We start from the raw sequence: 17,312 nt of genomic DNA, 5'->3' as shown, positions 1-17,312 counted from the left end.
TACCTGATGATTTTCTGTGCGAACGTTACCGTTTCTCAGCACAATCTATAAGTTATTTGGATAACATCCTCAGGCCATATATTACGCATGTGACACATCGCGGACATGCTCTCAGTTCTGTACATATTCTTTGTACTGCACTCCGTTTTTTTGCAAACGGGAGCTTTCTGTATAATATTGGTGACGCTGAGCACGTTTCCAAGGCTACCGTCTGTCGGGCAGTCAGGAATGTTACAGTTGCACTGAAACGTCTCCTGCACTCGTCTGTAGTGTTCCCCGGTCATAGACCCACAAGATTTATCAAAGAGGGATTCCACAAAATTGCAGGTAGCAGGATGACCAAAACTTAATTCATGATGTGGTGATACTTGGACTACTACTTAAATGGTACATTAATTTCCAGGGTTCCCAGGCGTGATTGGCTGTACAGATGGCACTCACATTCCAATCATTGCACCCTCAGTAAATGAAGGAGACTATGTGAACAGGAAGTCTTTCCACAGCATTAATGTGCAGGTACATAGTTCCCTGTAGCATTTCACACTAACAAGTGATGGCATCATAGTAATGGATGCTAATTTGTGTTCTCTGCACTGTGTAGATCATATGTGATGCTGCCAACATCATCACAAATGTGGAAGCCAAGTGGCCAGGCTCTGTACATGACTCACGAATCTTCCGGGAATGTACACTGAGCACCAAATTTGGACATGGTGGGTCAAAGTTACTGTGAAATATACAGAGACCAATTGCCACAGGGACGTTTGCACTGACATGTATTCTTCTGTCCTAGGAGAGTTCACTGGCCACCTGCTTGGTGATAGGGGGTACCCATGTCTACTCTATTTGCTCACCCCTTACCCTGACCCTGAACCGGGCCCACAGCAGCGTTATAATCTGGCCCATTGCAGGACACGGGCCAGAGTTGAAATGACCATCGGAATGCTCAAGGCCCGGTTCCAGTGCCTTCAAAGACTCAGGGTCGCCCCAGAAAGGGCATGTGACATTATTGTGGCATGTGTGATTCTTCACAACATTGCCACGATTAGAGGTGAACACTGTCCAGCTGAACCAGACATCAGCAGTGATCCACACGATGAACATCCTGACCCACCCACGAACGTACAGGATGGAAGAGCAGTCAGAGACACCATATGCCACAACCATTTCCTGTGACCCGTCAACCCAACATGTTACAAGACAAATACACAGATTCTGTGGTCAACTGGCTTTATTGGTCACCCTGTATGTCCTGTACACAAAGAATAAATGCGTATATTAGTATGTTGTACAAACACTGACATGATTCGTCCATCTCTGATCACTCCACCCACCCTTAACTGTTGTTCCAGCAGTACAATCTCCAACTTGGACTTTTGGATCTGCAGCTTGAGGTGTACCATTTCCATGTCGCACTTCTGTATTTTCCTGACCAGATATGTCTTATACAGCTGCTTCACAGGGAGCTATTGCAACACAGGACATAGCATTGGCATCCATAGTACATGCCTACTTAGGTTGGTTGTAAATCAGTGCTGAAAATCCTACTGTGGAAAGGTTTGTTGTAGGAGTGGCTGGACCCTCTTCCTCTTCATTTCCAGCATCACTCTGCCAGGGACATAGTAAGTCCATGGTGTTATCATAGTACCACATTGTAGTCAGTTGTTATATTTTCCACTGTACACTGTATACCTCATAGTGTGGCTCTGTTGCGTCCTCCTCTGTAACAGCTGTCACTGTTTCGTCATCATATGCCTGTGGTGGAGACATTTAACAACATTGCTGTTCTACTGTTGACACATGTAGTCTGTGGAGTATTACGAGTACTCACAACTGCATGTTGGTCTGGCTCAACAGGGGGCTGCACCAGATGCAGTACACCATCACCATCAACTGGCAGAATATGGGGTTCATACAGGTCACTCATGACTTATGTGGGCACAACTGGCAACTACCAGACATACCAATCACCATACACCTCATTGTCAGTATGCTCTCAGAGACAACCGACACTGAGGGAAGGCAAAATCAGTAGGTGTTAAGGTGGAAATGCTTTTATGAGTTTTATGTTGCATTAGAGTATATGTTCATATGTTACTCTTAATGGGGAAAGAACAAAATGTACTACTCGCTCTGTCTCTAGAAACAGGAAGCTCACCCTGTGAGAGATTAACACACACACACACACACACATGTATGCAAAATTAAAGGACACTGCTATGCTATAAATAAAGACGAACTACCTGCAGCTCGGTGTGAGTGGGTCTCTCCCTGAGCCCTCACCCGTGCAGCACGTTAACAGTCTCCAAGTGTCTCAGTGTTGTTTATTCACCTAACTGTTTGATAACTGTAAATCTCTGACAGTAGGACAATAACTTCACTACGACATAGTTCATTTTGGTCAAGGTGACTGTGCAGAATGGATGTATGCACATCATGTATTATTTTGAATTTACCCCCTATGTAGGCACTTGTGTCTTGCGGGGTTATTGACTCAGAGGATGTCCCCGCAGAGATGCCTTCAGCCACAGGGCGCCCACTGTTTTGGCTGAGGGCCAACTGCTCAGCTTCTGTGAGTGGTGGTGGTGGAGGACCCCCACCTGTTTTTCGGGCCTCCGCTTTTTTTCTGTTGGTTGTGACGGCACACATTTGAGCATACAGAGTAGGCAAATGTGTACTTGTAATGTGCTCAGGTAATTTCAATAAGTGCTTACAGGAGGTAAATTAATGTAGCCTGTAACTGCAATTGGTTTACATGGGACAAACAGACCAAGCACTGTGGCTCATACTATAATTACACCTTACCTGTTTGGACTATGTTTTTATATTTCATTTTTACTTGCTGCCAGGAACGTTTGGGGCCTGTTGGGTTGCACCTGCGCTGTATGACATAAAAAATGAAATAACATATACTAAGATAACGTGTTAAATGGGTGGAAATCCCTAGATCAATGTTTAAATTGACACTCACGCATTGACTCTGTCGGCTATGTTTTGCCATGCATGCTCCCTTTCTTTTGCAGCTGCGGCTGTGTTACTTTTTTTCTGCAAGATGTGCATGCTGTCGGCATATGCTGCCATCAGGGTTTCGGCCTCAAGCGCTGTGAAATACGTCGACCGCACCTTCTTTCCCTCCGTCTCCATGGTGACTCGCGTAATCTGTGCTCCACTGATCAGGGCTTTATGTATCCTCGTGCGCGCGCTTGACTTGGGGTTAATGCAACTCCGCGTTGATTGAACTACTTGTTATCAGCCTTTCTGAAACCGAATATTCCGAGTTGGACAGTTCGGGGTTACTCAACCCTGAGTATCGTTTTTCACTCTGACTTTTCTAAACCGGCTTCCTGAAATAGGGCCCAGAATTGTTGTTTGAAGGCCAAGAAAGATGCCATGTTGGTCCATTTGATTGACCTTTATTATAATTGTGTATTTATTTTATTTTATTATCAGTTGTTACAGACGGGACAGACATGACTGGGGGAAAGGACAGGGAGAAGGAAAGAATGAAAGAAAGAGGGAGAGAAAGAAAAACAGAGGGGAGAAGAGATGATGAGAAAGGGGGGAAGGAACAAAAAGAAAAACAAACAAAACACCTGGATCACCTGTATGGAGACAAAAAACAGAAGAGAAATCAAACAAAGAGCAACATAATAAATACATGTTATCATCATTTATTATTATTTTTTAGTATTCGGTTTTTGGTGGTAGAGTTAAAAAAAATTTAATATTTTATTTTAATTAATTAAAATGTTTTAATCAAAAACTGAATGTAAAAAGTCACGATATTAACAGCATGATGACAACAACAACAACAACAACTGCTATTACGACTATTAGAAGTACTATTATTACTATTATTGCGTAGCACGTAGTATTCAATAATGTAATTTTATATACTGAACATTAAAACTAAAATTTACTATTTTACAAATAAATATTAATATGATGAAAAATGTTACGTGACAATGTGTGGTCCCGCTGCTCTGCACAGCCTTCAAACAGATTCCTTTTATTCACAGCAGCGGTCCCCAACCCCCGGGCCACGGACCGGCACCGGTCGTTTGGTACCAGGCCGCGAGAGTTGAGGTTCGGGTGTGAAACTGATGCTCTTCAGGGGTTTTAGCGTTATTTTTTAAAATCTTTTTTAATCATTAACTCTGTTTCCCTGGGTCTTTTCCCATGTGTTTTGAATAACTCTTCTTGTTTTGGCAGCGGTACTGGTTTTATTTTGTTGTATTTATCCTCGACACCTTAAAGGCCGGTCCTTGAGAATATTGTAGGTCCGTGGCACAAAAAAGGTTGGGGACGCTGGTTTACAGGACTGACGGGACTCCAGGAAACACAAACAACGTCAGTGTTTAAGTGGAGACTCATCAACAGACCCGGGCTATCTTTCCATCATCTGGATTCACGTACCCTAACGTTTGTAATCAGGATAAACTGTCACACAGAGTTTGTTATCAGTTCTCTAACACAGGGTCTTCCCTGCACGCTTACATGAAAGGGGCGGAGTTTGGCAGGATTGAGAAAAAGATGCCTGCCAGCAGATTCGGATACAACACAACCCACAATGCACTGTTTGCACAAATCTGAGTCTACAGCAGCGATAATGTGCAGAGTCTGCAGTGGCGGTACGCTGGACCTGACTTCCCTAAAGGAACCACACATGACTCCACTCACTCACCTCTGGCAAGCAGAGTGTGTGATTCAGTTGAAACAGCCCTCATGTCAGCTCTGCTGGGCACACTGGGCTGTCAGGTGTCCTTGTCCCTTTTTGCCTGGGCTCCAACAGACTTGAGAATCACCCCTGCAGGTTACATAGGAAATATATAAAACCTTTTCTGCTTCAGCAGAGGATCTTTGTCTCGCTGTTTATCACTACTACTGTAACTCGTGTTTTCTGAGAGGTTGCCATCAGTCTGTGAGCTGTACATCTGGACTGCACAGCAGTGGAAAGATCTCGTCCACTATCACTGAAGTAGTTCTGTGTTATCTTAACTGAAACACCTCTTCTGTTTCAAAATACATTTCTAATAAAATCATTTTTAACATTCATGAATGCAGATTATGACTGTAAAAGGAGAAACAACATTAGTGTTCCCATGTTCTTGTTATGGTGCGACTGGATGGCCTTTGAACCCTGGGGCACATACTACGAAGTGATTTCAGCATGCCCAGGTTTTCTTTCCATCATCTGGATTCACTTACACTAACAGTCGTGATCTGGATAACCGCTGGTTAGCAAAGTTAATTCAGGGTTTCTCATGCACCTTCACAAGGAAAGGGAGGTGTTGGCAGCATCTGACTAATCACAAAAAGGAAATTCACAGATAATATGACTTGTCTTGATGCCTAAAATGTTTTTATGCTTGATTCAATTTAGCTGTGAAGTGTCTTTTACTCTGCTGGTGCCGGTTAGGTTCCAGATTAGAGATCAGCAGGTATGAAATCACGACGTACTGACCAATCAATTCTCCAGAAAACAGTGTCACTATTCCTGGAAGATCCCTTTGACTTCTGTTGGGGGAAGAGAGGGTCTAAAGTTTCATTTTTGTCTAATGTCTTTGTGTTTCACTAATGAGCATCAGTAAGAAAAAAAACGTGTTCTTAGATGTAACTTTTCTCCTTTGATGTTTTTTTTCTGTTGTCAGCAAACAACCACACGATCTGCGTTAATTCACTAACGGAGATTTGCCGCGTGGCGTTAACGTCATTTTAATGAGATTAACGCTGACAGCACTAGTTTTAATATTTAATATATTTAAGGATTTAATTTTGAAATCTTTTTTTCATTTATGTATTTATTTTATTGTTATTTCACTTTCTTTGTCTGTTTATGTTTTTTTTTACTTTTATCTCAGTTTTTGTGATGGAAAGCACTTTGTTCAACCATGTTGGTTTTAACGTACTCTATAAATAAAGTTGGATTGGATTGGACTAATATGATGAAAGCAAGCCCAAGCCTGAAATCGACTCCTGATCTTTGATCCGTCCTCACCTGGTCGTGAACGTGATGGTCAGCCAGGTATCCAGTTTACCTTTGAGTGTCAGATTTAGGCAGATTTGATTGCTTCCATTTCATAAGCCTCAACACCGGCTCTCCACAAGGCTGTGTACTGAGTCCCCTACTGTACACTCTGTACACACATGACTGTGTTAGTTCCCACCCAGACAACACAGTCATCAAGTTTGCAGATGATACCACTGTGGTGGGGCTCATCTCAGGGGGAGATGAGACTGCATACAGAGCTGAAGTTCAGAGGCTGTCAGATTGGTGTGTAGACAACAACCTGGACCTCAATACCACCAAAACAAAAGAACTGGTAGTTGACTTCAGAAGGAGGAAGTCCGAGCTGCAGCCTGTCAGCATCAACGGGGAGTGCGTGGAAAGGGTCTCCAGTTTCAAGTTTCTGGGTGTGCACATAGACACAGACCTCCAATGGAGCTCTAACACCTCTGCGGTCTTAAAGAAGGCCCAACAGCGTCTCCACTTTCTGAGAATCCTCAGAAAAATGGACCTGAAGAAGGAGCTGCTGACCGTCTTCTACCGCTGCTCCATTGAAAGTGTGCTGACATATTGCATCGGTGTGTGGTTCTCCAGCTGCACCACAGCACACAGAAAGGCACTCCAGAGGGTCATCAACATGGCCCAAAAAATCATTGGACATCCTCTTCCCTCCCTGAAGGACCTGTACAGCACTCGCTGTCTCAAGAGGGCACGCAGCATCCTACGGGACTGCACACACCCAGGACACCGGGTGTTTAAGCTGCTGCCGTCTGGCAGGAGGTTCAGGCTGCTGAGGTCCCGAACAAATAGACTCAAGGACAGTTTTACAACAGGGCAATAGCCCTGATCAATGTAAATAGCTGACCTGACTGGATACCTCCCTGGACTTTTTAGGGGGAGGTAACAATGTTTAAAACAATAACAATAATATTTATATTTATAACACGGTGCAATAATAATTAATGTGCAATAATAACAGTGTGCAATACACATACACTTATTCTTCTTTTTTATACTAAGTTAATATACTGTGTTGTGTTGTTTGTTACGTTGTGATGTGTCATATCGTGTCGTGTTGTGTTATATGTAGTGCCGACGTAGGACAGTTTTTCCAATTTCATTGTACTACTGTACTATGTATGACTGTGCAATGACAATAAAGAGTTATCTTATCTTATAAAGACTCCTGTGCTAAATAATGACAGATTTAAGTGAACTCCTCTGTCTCCATTCCCAGACTTCTACTTTTGAATAAACTTTCCTTTAACTTGCTCCGAGTGCTCTTTTGTCTGCATGGTGTAACTGCAGCCTGGCATGCTGAATAACCAGTGAGTGGACCTTCCAGAAATATGTGATTTTGGCTGTTGAAGTAGGTCAGTCACCTTTGAATGGCTGAATATTTATGGAGTCATAAGTTGACGTTCGTTTGTGGAAGTGTTTTCACTCTGATAATAAAGAGGATTTATTTATTTCATTGACCAATAATAAAAAGACTGTTATTATATTTTTAACATTATATGATTACATTCACAGTGATGCTTTGAGGAAGACTGCACTGTTTGTCCAAGAATAATCAAACTGCCATGAAATACATTCACTAATTTACTATTTGGAACTAACACACTATTAGTACATCTCAGAGACACCTTCTTTCTCACATGAAGAGTAACAGATTACATCTCTCACTGTGTCCGACCAAACAACTGCTGTGGAAAGTCAGTTATTAGCATTTTTTTAACTACACCCGTAAATGAACATTTGACTGAATGCTGATAAGTGAATACTGAGAAGTTAGGAGGAAATGTTTTCAAATTTTCCTGCAGAGAATCTGATTAAAATGTTTTTTTGCACTCAGCGAGCAAGAATCAGTTTGATCAATGACCTTTTTTTCAGCCAGAAACCTTTAAGGTCACACATCCGCTGTAATATTATAATTTGCTGTTCTTTTTTTAATACACCTTTGTAGAGAAGAAAAACATCTAGATTTCCTGATGCAAGATGTTTTTCTTTCCACGCTCCTTACTGAGCTATAATGTACTGAGTGAGTCATAGTGAACTTTCTCAAATGTGCATTGTATATATTTAATTTTTTTATTATTCAGATGGAATTTTTGTAATACTAAGGTTCCACATGTCACTGTTGTAGTGGGGCATCAGTGGGACACCGATAGTACATGTGTGGGGTTTCCCAGCCAGAACTGCATGGACTCCACACTGATAAGGCTCATTCTCCGTAGCTCCTCCCCCTTTACTAAATTATAAGTTTGGTGTATTTTGCTTTACTAAGTATTAGTTCTTAGGGCTAAATGCCCCCAATGTGCTGATGAAGGGATGCAGGGATCAAGAGTATGGAGGGTCAGGAGTGACAAAATTAATTAATTAATACACCATAAATAATTAATTAAATGTGGCAGTAATTAATAGATGCCCATTAATTTCATTTTCCATTTTTAATTAATTATACAAAACATTTAATTCATTATTTAATTATGTATTTTTTTTTATTCATTTTGGCACTCCTGACCCTGCAGCTGTGTTCTTGATTTATTTTTATCTGTCAGCATCACCCATCAAACTCAGGGGGCGGGGTTAACGCTGTTTGAGTCAAAACCATTGCTTTGGGCTGGTGGCCATTCCTTCAGTGGGCGTTTCTCAACAACAACAACTATGAACATGCAGAAAATAACTGAACTGTGATTTGAAGTACTCTGTTTGTGTGTCACCAAATAAACTTTTAATATTTTTTTAGCCGAGGATGTAGCGGTTTGTTAAGATAGAGCCTCTTTGAAGAAGTGCTGATTTTGTGGATTTCCAGGATGTCTGTCTCACAGCAAAGCGTGTGATAGACCCAGTACACAACTGTCATAACCCCAGCTGGCTGTACACCGGCTTCATTTACTAGGGTTATATCTACTCGTTTCAGTCGCCATTTCTGAATTATAACTAATATTAAAAAGGAGGAGAGAGATTAAATAAATCAGATTAACACCTGATCTTTGTGTTTTCTGTCCAATAATCAGTGTGACCTGTGTATACACTTTTTTAAAAGAGATAATATTGGTGTTCCCGCCATATAGTAACTCTCAGGTTTAACTGTACCAGGCTTGTTCGACACTGTGAAACCTATACAGACTTCACGATGTTCGACTAATATTTTCATTGTGGACATTAATCATGAGGCTAAACAGGCAGTCCAGATGCTGTCTCAGAGTCCTGTACACCACGGAGCAAAGTCAGCATATCCAGGATATCTTTCCGTTAGTTGATTTAAACCAGCAGCGCAGTTACATGAAAGTGTTGGCAGCATCAAACTAATCGAATTCACATGTCGATATTCTTTTACAGACAATAATCCTTATTACTGCCAACTATTCCAGAGACATGAAAATCTACAGTATAAAGAAAATAACAATATAGCAGTCAAACACAACACTGTTGTAAAAGAGGTGAATGCTTCAGTTTGTCGCAGATCAAAGTGGAATATGATTGGTTGAACAGGTGTTCCTGCATGTTCTGTGATATTGGCATTTCCATCAGTGTAAAAGACTCAGCAGCAGATTAAAATCAAGTATAAAAACATTTATACATTTAATAAATCACCAAATTAATTCACACATGTTGCTGTGCCACTGTTTGCTCTTCATTCAGTGATTTTCGCACAGCAGGCTTTACAACTGCTGTTCATTTAAAACATATTCCCCCATCATTCCCCCATTTTAAACGCTTTAAAACATGCTGTAAATAAAGACTGAGTGAAAACGTCCTGCTGATTTATAATCCAAAAATCAAACCAGCTCCGACAGTTTGAGTTTGTTATTCTCTCAGCTGCAGATTCGTTTTTACCAACATGAGAAAGTTAAATAAAGTTGTGTCTGTGACTTTGTTACTGATACTCATCCGGGAAACTTAAAGACTGTAAAGGCAGACCCGCTATTTTCATCATCAACACGTTTCCGTTTGCAATACCCTGCTGGAAAACTCTCTACACAGCTGATGAACGACCACTTTTTAGTTTCAGAGACATGAGGAGTATTTCCCAAAGTCTGACCTGCGTCGATCCAGCCGTAGTTAGCGTGGTTACTGCATAGGTTGATCTGATTTCCTCGTGTTGGTGTTGTTCCCAGATCATCATACTAAATGTTGTTCCAGGATCAACATTGCAAGTGACCAATCAGAATGTTGTGACGTCATACTTTTGCGACTTCGGGAAAAAACGGCGTAAAACAAAAAACTGTACTTAAGCTGCGAGAAACCGCCTCTGTCCGCCGATCAACGGACCCTGATCCTAACCCTAACCGTAACCCTTTAATAAACAGTAAGCAGAATTGATATTGTCCTTGCAACATTGGAATTTCATAAATGCACGAATGGCTTGGCGCGCAAAAGAATAACGTCACAACAATGTGATTGGTCACTTGCAATGTTGAACCTGGAACAACATTTTCATGATGGTCTGGGAACAACACCAACACGAGGAAATCAGATCATCCTACTGCATAAGCTTACTGTGAATTAAACAGCTGGCACTGCAATAACTTACCAGCTGTTCTGTTATCACTAAAAGTTGTGAAATGTTGTATCACCAAAATATCATTCTCAGTCAGTTGTTATTCATTATGTGTTTACAGCGCCCTCTGTGGTTGCTCCAAGTAATGCACTTCAGAAACGGCTTTATTTAGAAAAAACTTTATTGAACAGGAAGTCAGCTCAGTCAAGAAAAGCGAGTGAGCAAAAGAAGTGAAACATATCGGCACGCAGTTTATGGTGTCCTGTCGGAGAAAATACTGTCTGCATCTTCTGTTTGTGGTTGTATCGCTGGTATGTACTTAAAGTATAAGTTGTAACTTTGTTTTTGTGCAATATGTTGCCCACCAATGCAGTATTTGGCTGTAAAGCTAATCCTTTTGTTAAGCTAGTTACCCGCGAGGTTGTCTGGGATAGCATCGATAGTACAAGTTCACATAATTAGACATTAATTAGACAATTAGACATATGCTATGTAGTAGCAGGGTGGTATATAAATGCATATTATGCTGCACATATGTATGTCATGACTGTATTTTTTATCTTGTTTTCATCTGCATCTAAAAGACAAAGGTCACTCTTTCGAGGATCCCAACGTTAGCATAGATGTGGCTGTCCACTTCCTCCCCTTTGTTAGGGTGGGAGCAGTGCCTCTCACTATTGGGCCCTGGGAGTACGTGAGCCTCACTTTTGCACATTTAAACTCCTCTACCAGACTAGGGATGGGCAATGGCAGTATCCCATCGCTATAGAGTCCGACACTGCTGAGGCATTTGGGAAGTTTGAGCCACTTCTTAACGTAGGAGCTCAATAGCCTCTCTAGTCGATTGGCAAGATTGAGTGAGATCTTGTACATTGTCAAAGGCGATCGTGGCTCAAGAGTTGGGCGTTCGTTTTGTAATCGGAAGGTTGCCGGTTCGAGCCCCGGCTCTGACAGTCTCGGTCGTTGTGTCCTTGGGCAAGAGACTTTACCGGTTGCCTACTGGTGGCGCCAGTGTCCAGCAGACTCGCCTCTGTCAGTGTGGCTACATGTAGCTTGCCATCACCAGTGTGTGAATGGGTGGATTATTGTGTATAGTGTAAAGTGTTTTGGGGTCCTTAGGACTATAAAGCGCTATACAAATACAGAACATTTACCATTACATTAGTCTGGGTAATAATAGCTTCAGTTTCCCTGGGAGTGCAGTGTTGTTAATCCGCCTTAGGTCATCAGCCAGGCTCTGCCTTAGTTCTAGTTGCCACGTATCCTTGAGGTCTGCATTGTAGCACCGTCGCAGGCTCTTTATTGGCTTCTCTAAGACTGTTGGAATTTGTTCCCCACTGATATAGAGTTGCTCGGCTGTCAGTTTTCCTTTTATGATGGAGATGCTGCGAGATTTACTTGGCTTAAACTTCATTCTTGCCCATTCTATGTTTTCCTGGAGCTTCTGTAGCAGTCACCTAGTACAATGGCGTAGATTTGGTTTTGGCATTAGTGGGGACGGATGATTCAACCACCGAACCCTACCCTGTTTCTTTTTTTTTCCTTTCTGTCTTTGCTTTTTGATAATAAAAAAAAGGAGAAATATACTTGCCTGCATATGCTATTCTACATGCTTTTAAATTATTTAAAATTACAACTCATAGTTTTATATGTGAATTATGTAATGTTAAATTACTATTAAACAAATTACTAAATATTTTAGGCTTTAGTTTACTTCAGCCATATTCCATATACACTCTAAAAAGTAATTCAGAGGCTTGGTAAATATCACTATAAATATAAGCTAGATGAGCCTGATAAAATCTATGAATATCCTTTTAGTAATTATTTGAGTTTGGTAAGTTGAAATAAATTTCTCAAATTTTAACGTTTGTGTTAAAATAAGGTATTTATTTACATTTATCTCAGACAAAAAATTCAGTATGTGGTTCACAGAATACCTTTGCATGTACTTTACATTTTAGTTTAAAATTGAATCAAAATATTTGAGAAATAGTTATCTATACTCATCAGTATCTCGTACTAAAATCATTAATTATTCAAATCAATATTATTTATTGTCAGCAACCACAACTGAAAAGTGCAAGTAAAACACAATAACGTCGAGAAAAACACAACTACATATTAGTTTGTTTGTTTTTTAGACTTAGACTACCAGTGAAATACAATAACATTCATATTTGAAAGTTAGGGGGTGATCGTCGCTCAAGAGTTGGCAGTTTGTCTTGTAATCGGAAGGTTGCCAGTTCGAGTTCATCCAAGAACAGCTGTATAAGATCTCTGTAGGCTCCTCTTGTTCATGTGAATCTTTTATCTTTATTTCTTAATTTCCACTTGTGTTATTTCAGTTTCAGTGTCTGAGGCAGGAGGGGAAAAAAGGAGGGCGAGAAAATATATTAAAAGGATAGAGTACAAATACACATGCAGAATGTGTCACTACCAGTTACTGCACCTGTAAGAAAAATTAAAGATACAACACCTGGAACACAAAAATTAGAAAATGCACAGATACATAAACCCACAATCCTTTTGTAGCCTGAGAGGGAGAGGAAGAGAGTGTGTCTTTGACATGAAATGTACTTGAAATCGTTGCCCAGGAGCCACAGGGAGAGAGAGATGGAACCAGGACCACCGGACCATCCGCAGTCCCGAAGAGTACTGAAGACCTGAGAGCGCACAAAACAGTGACATCGGCGCATGCATCCCAGAAGGAGAAGGAAGGAGGCCCCAGATAGGGTCCCCACGATGCCGCTAAAGGCCAGCCACCCTGGTACAAGAAGTAAGAATGAGGTCCCAGGGCCCCAGGCACCCAAGAACCGCTTGTCACCCCCCCTTTCCCACAGGGGCCAAGTCTCAGCATGTGCTAGATCCAGACAAAAGATGGACAAAAAAAAGCCCATCTTACTTCACCAGAACATGATCTAACCTTGTTGTTTCATGCAGGTCATTTAAATGAGACGCATGTGTGAAAAATATCCGTTCAGTACAAACACCGGAAATTTAAAGAAAAGTTACACTTTGGGTCAAATTTACTAACATCTGCAGCAAAAAGTGTTTAATGTTAAAAAGCTGCTGGATTTACTGAAGAGGCACAGTGTCAGTTTTGTAACTGAAAGTTGTGAACAGGAATATTTTTGCAGCTAAATTTATGGCTTAGCCTGTGAGTTTGTAGTTACACTTATATGTGTCAAATAAATGTGAATAAGAAGTCTTTGGCACACAATTTATTGCTTTTCAAAAATGTCCGACTGCGACGGCTCGTGATCTGAAGGTAAATAATGTTTTGTGCTCTTCAGCTCATTGTGCCGGTCACCTGTTCACATGCATTTAGTGTTTATAGGGTGGAACAGTTTGTAATAACGCCACGCTCCTCTTGATGAATCTGCACCTGAGTCCTAATTCTCAGACCCTTTGCTCAGCAATTTCTACCCAAATAGTTATTTGTGATATAAACAGCATGTTGATTTTTCTTCAGCCTCCTCATTTTTCTTGTTTGGAATTAAGCAAAGGGCATTATTACTGCAAACTGATTATATCGAGCCTTAAACACACTTGACTTTATATAAATGTGCGTTTTTCATGCAAAGCAACAACTCAACAAGAAGCAGTTTTTATTCCAGCAGTGTGATCTTCAGAGTTCAACAGTGAGCTTAGAAACTGTTAAAACTCCAAATATGACAGCAGGTTTTGGCATGAATAGGAAAATACAGTTAGAATGAACATTTGCATGATCTGTGTCACTTTATTTACTGTGTTAATGGTTATCATGAATGGAGGCCCGCTGCAGTGAAATATGGAACAGCATTTTCTCATCTTCTGTTAAATTATATTTTGATATTATTTTATTTCAGAAATGATTCCTAACAAAAATGGAGAATATAAAAACACAATCAAAGCAGTAAAGTCCATATCACACATCCTCAGCCCTGAGTCTCAGCACTGGCTCACCCCAGGGCTGTGTGCTCAGTCCACTGCTCTACTCTCTCTACACACACGACTGCACTCCTCGCCACCACAGCAACATCTTTGTGAAATTTGCAGATGACACCACAGTGGTGGGGCTCATTTCCAAGGGAGACGAGTCTACGTACAGAGACGAGGTGGAGCAGCTGACGTCATGGTGTAAGGCCAATAACCTCCTCCTCAACACTTCAAAAACCAAAGAACTCATAATAGATTTCAGAAGGAAAAAGGCAGAGATCCAACCACTATTCATAAATGGGGACTGTGTAGAAAGGGTGGCAAGCTTCCGCTTCCTGGGAGTCAATATAGAGGAGAACCTTTCCTGGAGTGTGAACACCTCCGAGCTGCTGAAAAAGGCCCAACAGAGACTGTACTTCCTGAGAATTCTCAGGAGGAATAACATCACACAGAGACTGCTGGTGTCCTTCTACAGAGCCACCATTGAGAGTGTTCTAACTTACTGCATATGCATCTGGTACACTAGCTGCACAGGGGCTCAGAGGAAAGCACTCCAAGGGATCATTAACACCGCCCAAAAGATCACTGGCTGCCCTCTCCCCACACTGGAAGTTCTACACAACGCCCACTGTTTTAAAAAGGCCCAAAACATCATAAAAGACACCTCACATCCTGGCCACTCCCTGTTCGAACTGTTGCCCTCAGGCAGACGGTACAGGGCAATCAGAGCAAGGACTAATAGACTCAAACACAGCTGTTATCCAACTGCAATAACACATCTGAATACTACAAAAAAATGTCCATCACGCCACTCTTGTGTTAATCTATGCACGGTCTGAAGCATGTGTGTGGGAATGTATGTGAATGTTTTACTGTTACATCTTATTAGTATTTTAAGTATTCTATCTAATTTATTTATTGAATTTTATTGTTTTATTTATATTTTGATATTGCTAGGGATGATGCAATGATCGGGGACCATTCTTCATTTCGTTGTTCTCGTGACAATGACAATAAAGTTTCTAAAGTCTAAATATTATGATATTATATATTCATTTCTACAATAATATTTTTGTTTTCACGTTGTCTGTGAAGGTTCTCAGTCATCCAGGTCATCGTAGTCAAAGGAGCTTGCAAAGAAAAGCGTCTGGACTTCTTTAAGTTGCTTGAAGACGTTTCACCTCTCATTCGAGAAGCTTCTTCAGTTCTAAGGTCAAATGGTGGAGAGTCCCAGATATAAACCTAGTGGGAGTTTCCCCCCACAGAGGGACAAAAGGACCCCCTGATGATCCTCTAATCACATGAGCCAAGGTGTGAAACTGGGTGTGGGTCCCAATCAGCCAGAGTTTCGGGTGAGCTCATTGTGAAACCTGGCCCCACCTTATCATGCGAATTCCTGAGGTCAGATGGCCCAGGATGTGAGTGGGCGTTAAGGCGTCTGGGAAGGATCTCAAAACTGGATTATAGATGGCAGACAGTTGGTGTCGTAAACCACCGCCTCTGTTCAAAGATGGTCGCTCACAGTGGACATAGATGGCTTCTTTCACTCCTCTTTCAAACCATCTGTCCTCTCTGTCCAAAATGTGAACATTGGCATCCTCAAAGAGTGACCTTTATCCTTAAGATGCAGATGGATTGCCGAGTCTTGTTCTGTGGAGGTGGCTCTTCTGTGTTGTGCCATGCGCTTGTGAAGTGGCTGTTTGGTCTCTCCGATGTAGAGGTCTGGGCATTCCTCGCTGCACTGTACAGCAAACACCACATTGTTAAGTCTGTGTTTTGGAGTTTTGTCTTTCGGGTGAACCAGTTTTTGTCTGAGCGTGTTGCTGGGTCTGAAATGGGATGGGGAACCAGGATGTCATGCTTGGAGAAAACTCTCCTGAGTTTCTCTGATACACCGGCTACATAGGGGATGACAATGTTGTTGCGTCTGTCCTTCTTATCCTCCCTCGCTGGTGTCTGGTCTTCTTTTCTGTGCCTCTTTGCTGACTTTAAGAACGCCATTAGAGGATCATCAGGGGGTCCTTTTGTCCCTCTGTGGGGTCCACTAGCCATCTCCCACTAGGCTTAAATCTGGGACTCCCCACCATTTGACCTTAGAACTGAAGAAGCTTCTCGGATGAGAGGTGAAACGTCTTCAAGCAACTTAAAGAAGTCCAGTTATTTTCATGTTGTTACTTTTATGTATAATAATAACAATAATAATAATAATAATAATAATAATAATAATAAATGGTGATAAGGATTTCTTCTTCTTCTAAATGCTGACGAGCATACTAAGTGTGTGTCTGAGCTGAAAGCTGCTCTCCTCTCCTGGTTTTCTGTATCACACAGACCACAACAACACAAAGCATCACCTGCAGACCGCTGAGCAGTATCCACCTGACTCTGTAGAAGGTCGAGTAAACCCCAAAGGGCTCTCTGTAGATCAGAACAAATGTTTTGTCCTGACACACACTCATCATCTGAATTTATCTTTGCACACCAATACTCTCCTGCATGTTTCAGTGAGACATTAGAGAATATCAGTCTGTCTTTAGAAAGAGTTGTCCTGCCAAGTTGTTTAATAAGCCAATCAGAATGAATATCAAAGTGCACAATCTTTCCTTTTGTTTGTATCGGCTTCATGATCCACCTCATGAATAATAGACTTTTTGCTGAACATCTGACAGTGACATCATCTCCCTCTGAGAAGACCTCTACTGCAGGAGGACCAAATTTGGGGCACACCAAAAGTTTGTATCGTTGTATCATTGTTTGACCTTCACAGCTGTAAAGCGACCTGAAACCTCCAGTCCATAAATCGTCCCCAAGCATCTTTTCATATTTGATCCATTGGACTGTCAGATTCTCACCTGCTCCCTCACATCGTACGTCCAC

At 41.4% G+C, this 17,312-nt stretch overlaps 1 protein-coding gene across 1 annotated transcript; it reads right to left on the bottom strand.

The window, feature by feature from the left end:
* Positions 1 to 1,238: 1,238 nt before the first annotated feature.
* LOC146619390 (uncharacterized) lies at positions 1,239 to 2,649 on the bottom strand. Its single transcript, XM_085371224.1, has 5 exons — positions 2,457 to 2,649; positions 1,832 to 1,893; positions 1,693 to 1,755; positions 1,549 to 1,608; positions 1,239 to 1,466 (listed from the first exon to the last, which is right to left on the bottom strand). Exons 1-5 carry the CDS (start codon positions 2,647 to 2,649, stop codon positions 1,239 to 1,241), a joined length of 606 nt encoding a protein of 201 aa, XP_085227350.1.
* Between the last annotated feature and the right edge of the window lie 14,663 nt (positions 2,650 to 17,312).

Source organism: Diplotaxodon limnothrissa, linkage group LG14, assembly GCF_057381915.1.
Source record: "Diplotaxodon limnothrissa isolate DT_005_m linkage group LG14, D_limnothrissa_male_GT1.1, whole genome shotgun sequence".
In the NCBI taxonomy this organism is placed as follows: Eukaryota; Metazoa; Chordata; class Actinopteri; order Cichliformes; family Cichlidae; genus Diplotaxodon; species Diplotaxodon limnothrissa.
The sequence above is the reverse complement of the archived record's forward strand: the minus strand, read 5'-3'. Positions and strand labels throughout refer to the sequence as shown.

Excerpts from the sequence above, each read along its gene's own strand:
- LOC146619390 (XM_085371224.1), bottom strand. The coding sequence starts at position 2,649 with ATGTGTGCCGTCACAACCAACAGAAAAAAAGCGGAGGCCCGAAAAACA. Across the intron at positions 1,609-1,692 it reads CAACAGAGCCACACTATGAG|AGTGATGCTGGAAATGAAGA; the intron begins GTATACAGTGTA and ends TGTCCCTGGCAG. Across the intron at positions 1,467-1,548 it reads CTACAACAAACCTTTCCACA|CTCCCTGTGAAGCAGCTGTA; the intron begins GTAGGATTTTCA and ends GTGTTGCAATAG.